The 15,370-nt window shown below is 47.4% G+C and overlaps 1 protein-coding gene across 5 annotated transcripts in view; it reads right to left on the bottom strand.

The window, feature by feature from the left end:
* Positions 1 to 5,838: 5,838 nt before the first annotated feature.
* SMAD4 (SMAD family member 4) overlaps positions 5,839 to 15,370 on the bottom strand; it is a 36,425-nt gene continuing 26,893 nt past the window's right edge. For all 5 annotated transcript variants that reach the window (XM_054053874.1, XM_054053876.1, XM_054053873.1 and 2 more), the window contains 4 exons: positions 14,905 to 15,088; positions 13,844 to 14,012; positions 12,503 to 12,641; positions 5,839 to 10,954 (listed from right to left, as the gene is read on the bottom strand). In XM_054053874.1, coding sequence (XP_053909849.1) covers positions 10,743 to 10,954; positions 12,503 to 12,641; positions 13,844 to 14,012; positions 14,905 to 15,088 — 704 coding nt within the window. In that variant the 3' untranslated portion in view covers positions 5,839 to 10,742. The remainder of the gene's footprint in view (positions 10,955 to 12,502; positions 12,642 to 13,843; positions 14,013 to 14,904; positions 15,089 to 15,370) is intronic.

The following is a 15,370-nucleotide window of genomic DNA, read 5'->3' as shown; positions in this document are numbered from 1 at the left end:
CCAGCTCTGTCCCCTCTCTGGATGTGCTCCACCTCCTTAATGTCCTTTTTGTAGTGCAGGGCCCAAAACTGAACACAGGATTTGAGCTGTGGCTGCACCAGTGCTGAGTCCAGGAGTACAATCACCTCCCTGCTCCTGCTGGCCACGCTCTTGTCCTATCACTTGTTACTTGGGATGCTCCGTGCCTGCTCCCTCCTCAGGGTCTGCTCCACCAGCCTGTGCTAAACTGAGCACTGGGTTTTGATGGCACGTCGCCTCCCCCCGTGGCTGCCCATGTGTCCCCTTCCCACCTCTGCCACCGCCACACCACACATCCTTGGTCATGCTGCCCCATCCCTGGAGGTGTTCCAGGCCAGGTTGGATGAGCCTTGGGCAGCCTGATCCCTTGGGATGTCCCTGCCCATGGCAGGGGGGTTGGAACTGGATGATCTTTAAGGTCTCTTCCAACCCAAACTGTTCTATGGTTCTGTGTTGCTGCAGCCTGGAGCGGCCTCACCCTGTGCTGCCATTCCCACCACCCAAACCCACCACCCTCAGGCCTGCGATGGACCTTGCCTGCCCAGATTGTGACCGTGTCACCTAATGCCACTAGAAGGAGCTTCACTCTGACTCCTCAAACCGACAAAACCACCCCAAAGCACCAGGCGTTGCCCTGGGGGGCGTTCTCTGTCCCTCGTTAGTATCTTACAGGATGGGGAACATGACCAAAAGGAGATGTGGCCTTCACTGGCTCTGGAATGATCCTGCTCCCAAAGCCACCGGGTCCCCACAACGCCATCACCCACAAGTCCCCCTGGCTAGGTCTTGGTCCTCTTTCCCCTTGGTGGCAGACTGAGCACAAAGGATACCCAGCAGCATCCATGCTGGAGACCCTGGGGCGTCCAGCACCACACAGCAGCCCCAAACCCTCCTGGGCAGGGCTGTGACCCCCAACAGCGTCCCAGGACAGCGGTCTCTTGCCCCTTGGGTCTCCCCAGGTCTCCCGTGGGGATGCAATCGGCACCATCGGCTGCGGATGGGGATGTCCCCTGTCCCCTGGTCAGCACAGAGGCTCCTCTTGACCCAGGCGTGAGGCAGGATGGCACCAACCAGGACATCACCGTGGAGCAGCAGCGCTTGCTGGGTCTAGAAGGCTTCGATGGTGCTTGGCCCCAGCTCTTCCATGCCAGGAAAGCTCCACATCCCTTAAAGGCTTCCAAGGACACACGCGAGTGACACAACCTCGGCACGTGTTCCTGCAGGAGCAGCTATGGAGCAGCACAGCCACAGCTCAGGTTCTGGGAGGAAAAAAACATCAAACACACCACAAAAACCTCCCAAACCAACCCCAAACCCCTTAGTTTGTGCAGGATTTCCAGCTTCCACTCTGCCCATCTTCTCCCACCAGTTGCTGGTCAACATCGTCAGGGTACGAGGCCATTTAGGAAGGGTCACAGCGCAAGTGCTGGTGACATCTGTCAGCTGAACCCCCCCAGGCTGCAGCTGTGGGGTCAGCACAGCACCAGTGGGGCCTGGAAACCACATCGACCAGCAGAGAGGCTACAGGTGAAGCTGACAGAGGGATTTTGCCATGGGCACGCCCTGTCCCACCAGCTGGCAGCGCGGCCAGGGCCCATCTGCTAAAACCAGACAGTTTGTCCCCAGTGCTGCATCCCTTGCACCCTGCACAGCATCCTTCTAACCCAACAGCATTCCCCAACCCCTACAGCATCCCCCACCCCACACCGCAACGCCAACTCTGTACAACATCCCCTCACCCCATAGAGCATCCCCTCACCCTGGACAACATTCCCCAACCCTACAGAATCCTCTCAGTCCCTACAGAATCCCCCTACCACATACAGCATTCTCCCACCCCATAGAGTATCCCCCATCCTGGAGATCATATCTCCGACCCTGTACAGCATCCCCCAACCCATAGATCATCCTCTCCACCCCCTGTCATGTACAGCATTCCCCACCTCTACAGAATCCTCCCATCCTGTATAGGTTCCCCCACCCCACATGGCATTCCTCATCCCTCCAGAATCCCCCTCCCTCTGAATAGAATCTCCCACCCCATACAACATCCCCCAACCCTGTACAGCATCCTCCCACCCTGCATATCATCTCCCCATCTCCGTAGAATCATAGAATGGTTTGGGTTGGAAGGGACCTTAAACCCATCCACTCCCACCCTGCCATGGGCAGGGACACCTCCCACTGGATCAGGGGCTCCAAACCCCATACAACCTGGCCTGGAACCCCTCCAGGGATGGGGCAGCCACCACTGCTCTGGGCAACCTGGGCCAGGGCCTCCCCACCCTCAGCGTGAAGAAATTCTTCCTCATGTCCAGTCTAAATCTGCCCCTCTCTAGTCTATACCCACTACCCCTGGTCCTGTCCCCACAAGCCTTTGTGAACAGCCCCTCTCCAGCTTTCCTGGAGCCCCTTCAGGTACTGGAAGGTCGCTATAAGGTCTCCCCGGAGCCTTCTCTTCTCCAGGCTGAACAACCCCAACGCTCTCAGCCTGTTCTCGTATGGAAGGTGCTCCAGCCCTCACATCATCTCTGTGGCCTCCTCTGGACCCGTTCCAACAGCTCCATATCCTTCTTACACTGAGGACTCCAGAACTGGACACAGGACTCCAGATGAGGTCTCCCCAGAGCGGAGCAGAGGGGCAGAATCCCCTCCCTCCCTGCTGGCCACGTGGCTTTGGATGCAGCCCAGGACATGGTTGGTTTCTGGGCTGTGAGTGCACGTTGCCGGCTCATGTCGAGCTTCTCATCCCCAGCACCCCAAGTCCTTCTCTGCTGGGCTGCTCTCAATCACGTCATCCCCCATCATGTACTGAAAACACGGATTGCCCCAACCCAGGTGCAGGACCTTACACTTGGCCTTGTTGAACCTCATGATGTTCTCAGAGCTTCTCCATACATCATCCCCCCACCCCGTAGATCATCTCTCCACCCTACAGAATCCCCTTACCATGTACAGCATCCCTCACCCCATAGAGCACCCACTCCACCTTGTAGAGCACACCCTCATCCCTACAGCACCCCTCATCCCTACAGCACCCCCCATCCCTACGGAATCCCCCCATCCCGTACGGGTTGCCCCCATCCCACACAGCACCCCTCACACCCTGCACAGCATCCCCTCCAACCCAAAGAGAATCCCCCTACCCTACAGCAGCCCCCAAACCATACTCCATAGATCATCACCTCTATCCCACAGCAACCCCCCTCGTACATCATTCCCCCCACCCCACACAGCATCCGCGTCATCAGGATCAAGGAAGAAAATATGAGTTACTACAATGTTTGCGTTTGCCAAGGAGAGAGGAAGAAACACCTTCCAGGTTTGTGATCTTTTTGCATGAAAGCCCACGCTTCACCCAAAGGGTCAGGAGGTGCCAGTGCTCAGGGGAAGGCTTTTTGGTCCTGCTTTAGCTCCCTGGCATGGATTTATCCCAAGGCTGTAGCCACATGGCCGTGGCAGGGGAGTGAAATGCTCCGCATCCTGTGCCGGTGCAGAGATCTCCTGTGCTCTGGAGGGCAAAACCCAAGCCAAGGGTTGGACATAACCAACCTTCAGTCAACAACAGCGTTGCTATCAGCGCCAGGAAGGAGAGTCTGGGAAGCTTTTCCGGAGAGGTGAGGAGCTGAAGCTGCTTTAAGGTGGCGACTGGCGGAGAGAATGTGTGACTGAACAGGAGATTATTTGCAACAGGAGCAAAACCTGGGGGGACAACGAGAGTATTCACTATTTCTGTTCATCCGGGAACGGTGTTGAGTTTTAGGCCCCTCATAACAAGAAGGACATTGAGGTCCTGGAGCGCGTCCAGAGAAGGGAGCAGAGCTGGGGAAGGGGCTGGAGAACAGGTTATGAGGAGCGGCTGAGGGACCTGGGGTTGTTTAGCCTGGAGAAGAGGAGATTTATCACTATCTACGACTGCCTGAAAGGAGGTTGTGGTGAGGTGGATGTTGGTCTCGTCTCCCAAGTGACAGTGATAGACGGAAAGGCCTCAAGAGAGGGAAAGGCCTCAAGAGAGGGAAAGGCCTCAAGTTGCTCCAGGCCAGATTTAGGTTGGATATCAGGAAAAATTCCTTCACAGAAAGGATTCTCAGGCACTGGCAGAGGCTGCCCCAGGACGGTGGTGGAGTCCCCATCCCTGGAGGGGTTTGAAACACGGGGAGATGAGGTGGTCAGGATCTGGTTTAGTAGTTGGACAGGTACAGTTGGATTCAACAATCCGAAAGGACTTTTCCAGCCTAGTGACTCTATGATTCTAGGAAGACATTTTGTGAGGAAGCATCACCACCTGCATTACAGTTCTTATTCTCACCCCTCAGGACACACAACGACTTTGTGTGTATCACCACTGCTACCCGCGAAGCCTCAGCTGCAGAGCCGCAGTGCACTGAAGGTGCTCCCCCGTACGCATTCCTGCTCAAACAGGTCACCAGGTCTGTGATTAAGAAGAAATCTCCCTACTTCATGCTCATAAATCATCAGGATTCAGATGGTTGTCCTGCTTTTGTACTTCCTCTGACCTTTGGAAGCAGTTGCTTACAAAGAAGAGTGGAGATCCACAGCATTCCAAATGAATCGCATGTCTCCTGCGTTATTCCTAGAACCCATGATTTGGGGTGGTTGGTATTTTATCCACTTATTGGGAAGAGTTTTGCAGCCCGGTGACTGCAGGAGCTGATGGAGTAGAGCTCTCGCGCATCTTTTAACACCGGATAGTCCTCACTCGCTGGCACACACAGCAGCAGAGACTTGGTACTCGCTCCAGGATCTCTTGCTCCGAGACCCTGGCACACACACAGAGTGGTGGTCCTAAAGCAACGATTTCCATTAATACGAGCGTCTACAGAAAGTTTGTGCTATTCCAGCTTCAGACTGGCACCTGCATGCCCTCAGATGCGCAGAGAGCGTACCCCGCTGCGTTTGGGTTCCTGGCTTTGCACCCAAGTATCCAACACATGGGAATGTGAGAAGAGGACCTAAGCACAACTACAGGCTGAGAGGTGAATGGATTGGGAGCAGCCCTGAGGAGAAGGACTTGGGGTGCTGGGGATGAGAAGCTCAACATGAGCCTACAACGTGCGCTCACAGCCCAGAAACCAAATGTGTCCTGGGCTGCATCCAAAGCCGCGTGGCCAGCAGGGAGGGAGGGGATTCTGCCCCTCTGCTCCGCTCAGGGGAGACCCCACCTGGAGTCCTGTGTCCAGTGCTGGAGTCCTCAACACAGGAAGATGGATCTATAGGAGAGAGTGCAGAGAAGGCCACGGAGATGATGCGAGGGGTGGAGAACCTCCGATAGGAGGAGAGGCTGAGAGAGTTGGGAGTTGTTCAGCCTGGAGAAGAGAAGGCTGTGGGGAGACCTCAGAGCAGCTTCCAGTGCTGAAAGGGGCTCCAGGAAAGCTGCGGAGGGGCTCTGGATCAGGGATTGAAGGGACAGGATGAGGTGGAACAGTTTTCAGCTGAAAGAAGGGAGACTGAGATGAGACCTGAGGAACTTCTTCAACACTGAGGGTGGGGAGGCCCTGGCCCAGGCTGCCCAGAGCAGTGGTGGCTGCCCCATCCCTGGAGGTGTTTAAGGACAGGTTGGATGAGGCTTTGAGCAACCTGGTCCATTTGGAGATGTCCCTACCCATGGCAGGGGGTGGAATTGGATGAGCTGTAAGGTCCCTTCCAACCAAAACCATCCCATGATTCTACGACCCCCCGACACCGCAGTCCTGCCCTCTCCCAGACACAACAAAATGCAATACTACAGCAAACAGTTTCAATTCCTGGCCAGAAAATGGGTAAAAGCTCTCTGCTGAATGAAATAAAGAAGCAAAAGAGTCGAATCTTTACCTTTTTTAATCAAAAACATACTCTGTTACAGAATTTCAGGAAAGTTAACTACAGTATATTATCCACAAACTAGGACTAATGTAAAACATACAGTAAAGCTACAAAGGAACTACTGGGAATTCTGTTGACCGCTTATCAAAAGGCAATGGCTGAAAGAATAAATGCTTAACTAGGCTTTCATGCTCAGAAAACCCTCTTGTGGTGAGCTTTGGGTTATGAGTATTTCACAGCTCTCAATCCAGCTGAATCACAACTTAGTAGTGCTACCAAACTGCACCAAAAAAACACAAAAAATAGGTACTGGAGCAAGAAAGCACTAGGTGATTTTGGTGAGCTTGAAAGAACAGTCCTGTAAATTTAGGAGCGATGCATCACTCACAAGGCAGCACGAGAGCAGCCAGCAGTGCCAAAACCTCTGGGGATTCTATGCACAGCAGTTCTACTTTCCACGAGGTCTCACAAAGTGAAACTTCAAAGCCAAGTCAGCTCTCAGAGAGCATCAGCAGCATCACACGCAGCAGCTTCGACTCAGCGCGGCTGCGGGTCCATTTCAGAAACACATCGTCAAGAACAGCGTTTTGGAGGTGGATGACACAACGATTCTGCATCCAGCTCCTGCATGACTGGTGGAGAAGTGCTTTCCATTGGATTCATCTCCCTGTTCTGGAAGAAATGCTGACAGGAGTAGAAGCAACTACCTTAGTGCTTGTGAATAATACAAATGCCTGCAATGGGCATCTTGCAAATCTCAGTCCCAAGAACATCTAGGTCCTCAAGAACCTGTTTCCAGTCATGGAAACACTGTTGTTACCAGCAGGACCAGGCAAGAGCATCGTGTCTCAAGTTCAAGTCTCACTTTTTCTAAAAACAGAAGAAAGTAACCTCTCAAAAACGTTGTCTTTTACAATACCTGACAACTTAGCATCTTGTCATTTCAGATGTCGAGCAGCACAGGAGCTGGAAGGAGAAGAGGAGGGAGGAAAGAGGATTATTTCTCAAAACAAAGACTGAATCCTGCTAAAAGGAAGAGCCATCGGGCTGTCTTTAACTGGTTGCATTAAAACAGTGCCCCTAATCCCAGTCACCCTGTGCAGTAGAGTCAAAACGCAAGTCAAGGAGACAGTCCTTTCTAAAGCGCTTACTCTTCAAAGAAGAGATGAAAGATGCGTCTATAATAAAGACCACCATCAAGACGTAAACAACATTTGAAGGGTTGGAAGGCAGAAGCCGCCCCTAGATACACTGGCATAGGAAATGTTCAATGGTTCCTAGTGAAAGAATTGAGGCAGTCATTCCTGAGCTACGCAGAGAGGATGCTGTCATCTTCAGAAGTGTCACAAGATGGTCTTAAAGGTAAGGCACAGGAGTTGGACACCAAGTTCAAGGACTACTGCTGCAGCAGAGCTGTTTCGCGACCAAGGGAGAGCATTGTCTCCTTTGAACTTGTGGTCCCTCTCGACAGAGCAGCTAGAGTGCTTCCCAGTTCTTCAGTATACTTATCGTTAGCCATTAATCAAGTGATTTATACTGCAAGCCCCTAAACTCATCAAGCCCAGAAACGTAAAGAACAATTGTTTCCGACCAGTACCGCCTAGCAGTTACCTCTCCTTCCCCGGGATTCCCATTAGAATTGGTTTAAGTATTTTTAAGCCATTCCAGCAGCAACAAGGTTTCCTCTCCTATATCTCCACCACGTTAACTTTAAATGCCCTCACTTTCAAAAGTAACAACAGTGCTAAAGCCGCCTAAACCTTCCGGTACTAATCCCAGCTCTCTGGTACATGAAGTGAAATTGCAAAGTACTCCTGCACAAAGCTTTTCTTGAGGAGCGCATAATTGAGGGTGAGAAACACAGGGGTAATTACTTCATCAAAACAACCAAGGAGAGCAGATACGCGAACAGGATCGCAAGCAAGAGGCTGCTAGCTGAGAAAGTACTTGTTGAATTCGCTGGGTTTGAGACATTCAGAGGTGGAGACACAATTCCAGCATTCCAAACATCTCTGCCTGCAGTACACACGGCGATCACCACAGCTGTCAAGCAGCAGCAGCTCCCTTTCGAATCTCAGAAAGAGATGTCAGCGTAAGGCTGTCAAAGATTCAATGTGCTGCTGCTGAAGGGTTTCCAATCCATTACGCGCTGGCTTTTATGCCTTGTCCTAAGAAACAGAGGCATAAAATTTAAGTTAAAGGTACATTAAGAAGAATTATATTCTCTCATTTTGCCCTTAAACGGTTACAACTGCATCTTATTGGCAATTGCCTGGTGGGTAAGCGGAATGCCGTGCTGGTATTTTTACCACCTCACTCAATGTCCAGGTTCCTCCTGACGTGGAGCCTGTGACTCCATGGATCTGATAAAACTCCACTGCCATTATTTTGTCATTCTATCCTGAAAGTTTTTGGTCTTTGAAATACTACATTGTAGCACTTAATGCAGGTAGAGACACAAGGAGACTTGTGAAATCTGCAGATCACGTCCTAACAGCTGAATTCTTTCAGACAGGCAAGAACACCAACAGGCAGATGCAATCTCTGACTGTTCTATCAAAGTTTGGCACAACCAAAACATAAGCAACGGGTACAAAGGGTTTTCTGTGACACAGCCATGTACAGATGAGCCATCCACTTTGCAAAACCACAAAGGGAGCCAGCTCACATATCAGATGAACAGCATGTCGTCTGCAATTCATCACTCAAGAGGATGGACGCTTCCCAAAAGTCAAGGCACATCAAATGCAGCAGCGAGAGCAGGGCAGACCATTGAAAAGGGAGGCTGGCAAGATGAATGTGCAGCCAGGCTTTTCCTTTCTTCCATCAGATCAAGTTTCCTGCTGTGAGTGAAGCATAACCGAGCTGCTGGCAAACAAGCTTTTCCAAGGATGTAGTTAGAATCCTATACTGAAAGTGTTCCTCAAGAATATGAAGTTCCCTTTTTAGACAAACTGGGTCATTAAGAGAGAAAGGAAAATGAACAAGGTTTTAAACGAAACCTCTTGAGAAAAGCAAACACTAGTTTTGCCAAACATAAAGGAGTTGCAGCATAAGAGGGGAAGGAAGCAGTCTCATTAGAAGTTATCCCAAAGAAGAGAACGCTGTTAATGGAAATACAAAGAAAGCTCATCAGTCTCTGGCCACCACTCCGAAGTCACCCATCTTCTGTGCTTTCACGCCCGAGGCAGAACAATGATTGCCAACTTCTTTCAGTGCAGGAGGTAAACAATACCTCAATACCGTGTGCCACAGCCCTCTGCAGAGTCCTGAAGCTGTGCAAGAAACTTGGCAAAAAGCTTCCAAGACTTTTCTTCCAAGAGTTCTACTTATGCTAACCACTGCAGATGGGCTGCCAGGGCGGCTCAGTGCAGCACGGAAGGCAGACTGGACTGGCAGTGCCTGGAGGACTAAAGTTGGAGACTACGTAATTCCAAGACTGCTTAAGCTCCAACTCCCTTCACAGATGCTGAAAAAAAAAAATAAGGAATTTCTGCTCCGTCTTCACACCTCATCACAGAGCCGGAAGAGATATCCTCAGGACATGCTTTTATTGAGAAGCAGTGAAAGTAAGAAAAATTGGACTTGCTTCCTGGCAAGTTTAAGCTGACAAAAATTCCTACTACTGTAGGCTGCTGCCGCTGGCCTTGCAAGGGGAAGTAATTCCATCGCTCAAGATGAATTGTTTCGAGGTGCAGAATCACATAATAGAAGCAAACTGAGTTTATAAAAAAATCAGGGTTTTCGTAATTTTATTGATACTATTAACTAGAGAGAAAGCGTACACCTTTTATCTGTCGCATAATTGATACATTCGCATGTTTTCTACTATAAATTGTCTATACAAACTCATTGCCGATTGATACGGTCACTGATGGCAGAGGGCTAAGAATAACCAAGAGGTATAAAAACAAGTTTGCCATCTTGCCCTGAGTGGAAATGGTGAACAGATACAAAAACTGGATCCTAAATATTGGTGTGTTATCATACATGGTTTAACGGTATATGGAAGTAAAAAGAGTCATGCAACGTTTTAAAACACCTGCCGGGTTTTACTTGAGTAAAATCACAGAAGTCAGTAGTAGCTATGAAAATATGCTCCTGAAATTAGGTACTCGTTATGGAATTTCTGTGGCAGCTTGGCAGATTGGGTATTACTTCATGTTACATTTAAATTGAGTGCCAGCACTGGAAGTAACCATTTCCTTTTAGTGTTTTAAAACTCGCGTGCCTATATAAATAAAAATCTAAGATAGCTTTCTTTTTTAAAAACTAATGAAGGAAAAGCCACATTTCTTTTCCTCGCTACTCTTAATTGATGCCAACAACGTATGTCTTGTCCCTCGCTTTTGGACAGCTTCTACGTTTTAATCTGGAAACAAAAATCATAGCAAGACAGTCAACAAAATAAAGAAGTCTTCTGTTAAACTGTTGTTCCCTAAAAAGAACATCACAATTCATCTGGAATTTTAAAGTTGCTATAAGGTAAATGCTTATAACTATTAGAAGGAATTTTCAGATATAAATATATATATAATATATATTCTGCATACAAAAGGCTCCTGTGAGGCTTATCGCCAAGATGCCATGATAGAGAAGGAAAGATTCAAAGGGAAACAAACCCAATACTGTAAAGTCTCTATAAGGCCTTTTTCCTTTCGCTTTAAGCCCTGAGCCATGTATTATGAAAATTCAGTTCTGAAAATAACCGAAACCCAAATCCTGCATGTTCAGTTTCTTTCTGCTAAGAGCAAGGCGGCAAACGCATTTTTAAAACCTGGTTTTAGAGAAGATTAAGCAGAACAAAAGTAAAATATATCTTCAGGTTATAAACAGAATTGTATTTTACAATCCACCATCCTCACAATATAATGGCCCGCAGCAGCGCAGCAGAGGGGTTCTCAGTCTAAAGGTTGTGGGTCTGCGATAGGCATGGTATGAAGTACTTCATCGAGAAGCTGGAGGGCGCGGTGTAAGTGAATTTCAATCCAGCACGGCGTCTCTTTGATGCTCTGCCTTGGGTAATCAGGTCCCCAACCTTTTACAAAACTCATCCTGAGTATGCACAAGCGGCGCAGGTCATCGACACCAATTCCAGCGGCAGCTGACAAACCTAAACAGGAGAGGTTTCAGGTAAGTGTTCACAGACATACTCTGTTATCATCACAAGTCTTACCAGGAGCAGCTGAGGGACTTGGGGTTGTTTAGCCTGGAGAAGAGGAGGCTGAGAGGAGACCTCATTACTGTCTACACCTGCCTGAAAGGAGGCTGTGGTGAGGCAACTGTTGGTCTCTTCTCCCAAGTGACAGGTGATAGCACCGGAGGGAACGACCTCAAGTTGCACCAGGGGAGGTTCAGATAAGACATCGGGAAAATTTTCTTCACGGAAAGGGTTCTCAGGCACTGGCAGAGGTTGCCCAGGGAGGTGGTGGAGTCACCCATCCCTGGATGGGTTTAAAAGCCAAGTAGATTCAGTGCTTAGGGATGTGATTTACTAGTGGGCAAGTACATTTGGAGTCAATGATCTCAAAGGTCTTCTGCAACCTGGGGATTCTACGATTCTATGATCTGTTCGTTTAGCCATTTGCTTGGCTCTTTCTCCACATGCAATTCTCTCTCACCACAGCCAAGGCCAATCCATATTTCTAGATCTCTGCTATAGCAAACGCAGCAGTTATTTCTATTCCTTATAATCATAGAATGGTTTGGGTTTGAAGGAACCTTAAAGATCATCCAGTTCCAACCCCCCGTCATCATTCTGCAATCTCAAAAGGGTGTTGAAAACCAAAACTTATTATAAATCAGACATGATGAAACCTAATATCTCAGGTGACAGAATTTATGTAAACCTTATTTAGGAAATACAGTTAAAAAACGCTTATTCTTGAGATTTGCCAGCATTAAGAACTCAAGAATGACCGCCTGCAGGAAGATAGGTTAACAAATCGCAGTACTCGTATCCCATAAAATACAAAGATAAATAAAGGTACCACAAGAATGGCTAAGACAGAATTTGAATACATGCCCCAAAATGCCTTCAGCAATTTATGGGATAGCTGGAAAGAGCCATTTGGGAATACAAAGAAACCAGAAAACACCTAAAGCAGCCCGAGGCACATAAGCACTTACACTTCTAAAAGCACTCGGGTGTCATTTCAAGGATCTAGAGTTTAGCAACTAAAAAAACTCTACCCCAGAATAGCGAAAACCAAAGAAAAGCACCTTCACAGTCTCTTCTTCCTCTTCACAAGAATCCTGAGTTTCCCTAAACCTAGTCAAGCACTTTGTTGCTCAGTAATCCAACTGTTTTGAGTAATGTTTCTATGAACTTAGATCTCAAAGATCATTTTCCAAGTTTGGGTTGAAGCAGCCAAAAGTATTCCTGTTTAAAGTTACAGGGTTATGCTATTTGACCTTGTACGGAAGTGTTTTCCATTGCATTGCATACCCAATGTACCCTAAAGGCTATGAAGTGAAACTTACCGTGTGGAGGAGGTACAAAGTGAATGAATACAGACTTACCATGATGCCACCCCAGCCCCACCTCACCCCCATCCTGCTACCTCATCATTCCAGTCTCCTTCATCCTGTTGTTGGGTGGGGGCTGTGTTATTTGTTTTCAGGTAAGGAAAAAAGGAGAGCAAGCGGATAATGTACTTACTAATGGCTGGGGCTATTCCACCTACTGATCCTGGTCCAGGGATGTTTCCTGCTACAGCCGCAGCTTGAGCAGCAGCAGCAGCTTGGGCAGTGGCAGCCTGCTGTTGCATCTGACGGTGACACTGGCGCAAATCAAACACCTTTAAAAAAAATAAACCGAACACCCAACTATGTAAAATTTACCAAAACCAACAAAGGAAAAAATTCCTCAACTCTCACCCCCAATAACCCTGATCTCTCTGCTCTTCAAAAGCAACTTCTAGAGTCTCAACATACACTTGGGTAAAAGCAAAACTTCCTTGGTTTAATTTCTAACAGAAATAACACATCAAGGCTGACTCTTACAGACTCTTCTCATATGAGTTTGCCACCACTGGCAAAACCAGAACCTGAGCAGGCTAAAGCAGCCGCCCGCACAGAACGGGCTGCAGGACCACAGTCAGAGGGATGATACAGGCTAATAAAATCCACACTTTTTAGTTAAATCCCATGATTTCCAGGCATATAAATAAAACTGGAAGCCAACAGGTCCTGCTTAACTTGGTCAGACTACGCCGTTTCATTGGGATGTGTTAGTCTATTTAGAATCAAAACCAATAACAGATAGGCCTGAAGTTTCAGCAGCTGAGCTTCATTTTGTATCTTCGTGATCAAGCTTGGCACTAATTCGTGGAGGAAGAACTCTGCCCTCCTACTAGAGAGCTCATACACAGAGGCTCGTGAGGTTTCTTTCACCTCGATTACACACCTGCCCACAAAACCGAGGATTAAAGAAAAAACACTGCTAACTTCAAGCAGTTTATCTCTAATTCAATAATGATTTTTCACAGCTGTGAAAAACTGCCCCAAGTGGAGTTTCAAGTCTGGCAGAAGCACATCCAAATAAGAATCTCCTGAAAATTATTTCTTTCCATGCAACTATGTGACCTCTGGAACACTTAACAACACTTTAACACACTCTTTACACTTCTATTGCATTTATACACACTTTCTCATCTTGTCTTGCTTTGCAGAGGGAGTAAAAGCACAGAGAACATGTGATGAATATTTTTATTTAGATGATTTTTAATTCAATTTAAAATGGTAAGGCTAAAAATACAAAAAACTGTTGACTGTGACAAAATACAAAATCGGACACTTTCACAGTATTTTGATGATACTATAAGCATCAGTTTAGAGTAATTTTAAGAAGTCATCTTAAGTGACTTGTCAAATGCAAAGTTTTAGGGACTTTTAAAGGATAATAAGAAGGAAAGATACATTTATTTCAGTGTATTTATAGCTTCCCTAACTTTTACATGTACCTAATGTCTGCTTCCCCCCCCAGTTTCACCAAACCAACCTTTATATATGCACTTGGGTAGATCTTGTGGACAGCATCCCCTGGTGCACGACCTGCTTCTCTATCCAGGTAATAACTCTGAACGAAGACCGCGTGGTCGCTGAGGCACCTAACCCACACGTCGCCTTCTCCTTTGCACTCCAGCTGCACCCCTTTCCCTATGTGCAACCTTAAAAAGAAACAGTTCCAATGGACCTGTGTAGACACACTAAGCGCCAGACCTTCATTAAATAAGCCATAACAGTTCTCAAGGCTCTTGGTTATCTGTGATACCTTAATTCACACTCCACTCATACAAGGACTTGAAATCGTAGGTGTAAATCAGTATATAGTTACACAAAATCTGTAAAGCAAAAACCATCTGTGATACCACGTAAACATCTATGGGAAACATGGAATGTAGAAGGATCAATATTCGAGTGATGCTGACAGTACAGAGCTGGGATAATGAACACATTCAGTTCTGCTAAGAAGTCACTCAAGTACATACATAAAGCCGCATTTTAATGCGGAAGTGTGTATTTGTTGGGATCACATTACAGCAATCCAACTGCCATAATTTAGCATGTCTGAAGACGTGGAATGATTTTATTCCTTTTCTTTTCAAAGGAGGAAAGAAAAGGCTGCGAGATTGCTTTGGTTCTCTAAGCTTCCGCATCAGAGCCCAGCGAATGCATGGTGAGAATGAATGAAAATCCAACTAGCTCCCTGTCACCCTTCCTTTGTCCCTTCGACAAATCCATGCATTGCAGTCATTCTCACATCACTCTGGTGCAGAGAGCTAATATTCAGCTTGCATACATAACGGCACGAGTTGCTAATTTTATCCTTTGAAAGTAAAGAAAAGCAACGAGCCACCACAAAGCGCCAACGTCTGTGTCACACAGTTCATTTTTTGAATGCATTACAGCAGCGGCCTAGAAAGACACACTCCACCGTAGTTAATTCAGTTAAAAGGAACGCACCACACTTGTAATTTCAAAAGGGAGGCACAGACTGAAGGCAAAACAAAGTGTTATCAAATACCGCAGATGCTGGAGCTTTTGGGTTCTGTGGAATACCTTGCTCTCTCAATGGCTTCTGTTCTATGCACGTTGGAAAGCTGGCCTAGGCAAAAACGGTCTCCTCCGGAAGGATCCACATATCCATCGACGGTAACAATTGGACAGCTTGAAGGGACCTTAAATGTTTCCCCAACTTGCACATCCATTTCGAAATATGCGATTGAACACCAGTATTCTGGAGCTAAAGGATATATGCAATTAACTGACTGAAAGGCACAACCACCCACACGATACACCCACTCCAAACAAACGCCTTCTACAACTGCATTTGCCTTTCAGAATAAGGGTGCGTGTTGACCCAAGCAAGTTCTGATGGAAAGAGACATGTCTGCTAGCACAGAAAAATACTGCATTCTACAACAAACACCAGCCGTCATTTTCATCTGAGCACACACTAATGCTAGGCTTTTGATCTTACAAGTCTTTGTACACTTTATAACTCCACTTAGATCCTATAAACCAT

The sequence above is a fragment of the Cuculus canorus genome, chromosome Z (assembly GCF_017976375.1).
Source record: "Cuculus canorus isolate bCucCan1 chromosome Z, bCucCan1.pri, whole genome shotgun sequence".
In the NCBI taxonomy this organism is placed as follows: domain Eukaryota; kingdom Metazoa; phylum Chordata; class Aves; order Cuculiformes; family Cuculidae; genus Cuculus; species Cuculus canorus.
Note: the sequence above shows the minus strand (reverse complement) of the source record. Positions and strands in the feature narration are given on the sequence as shown.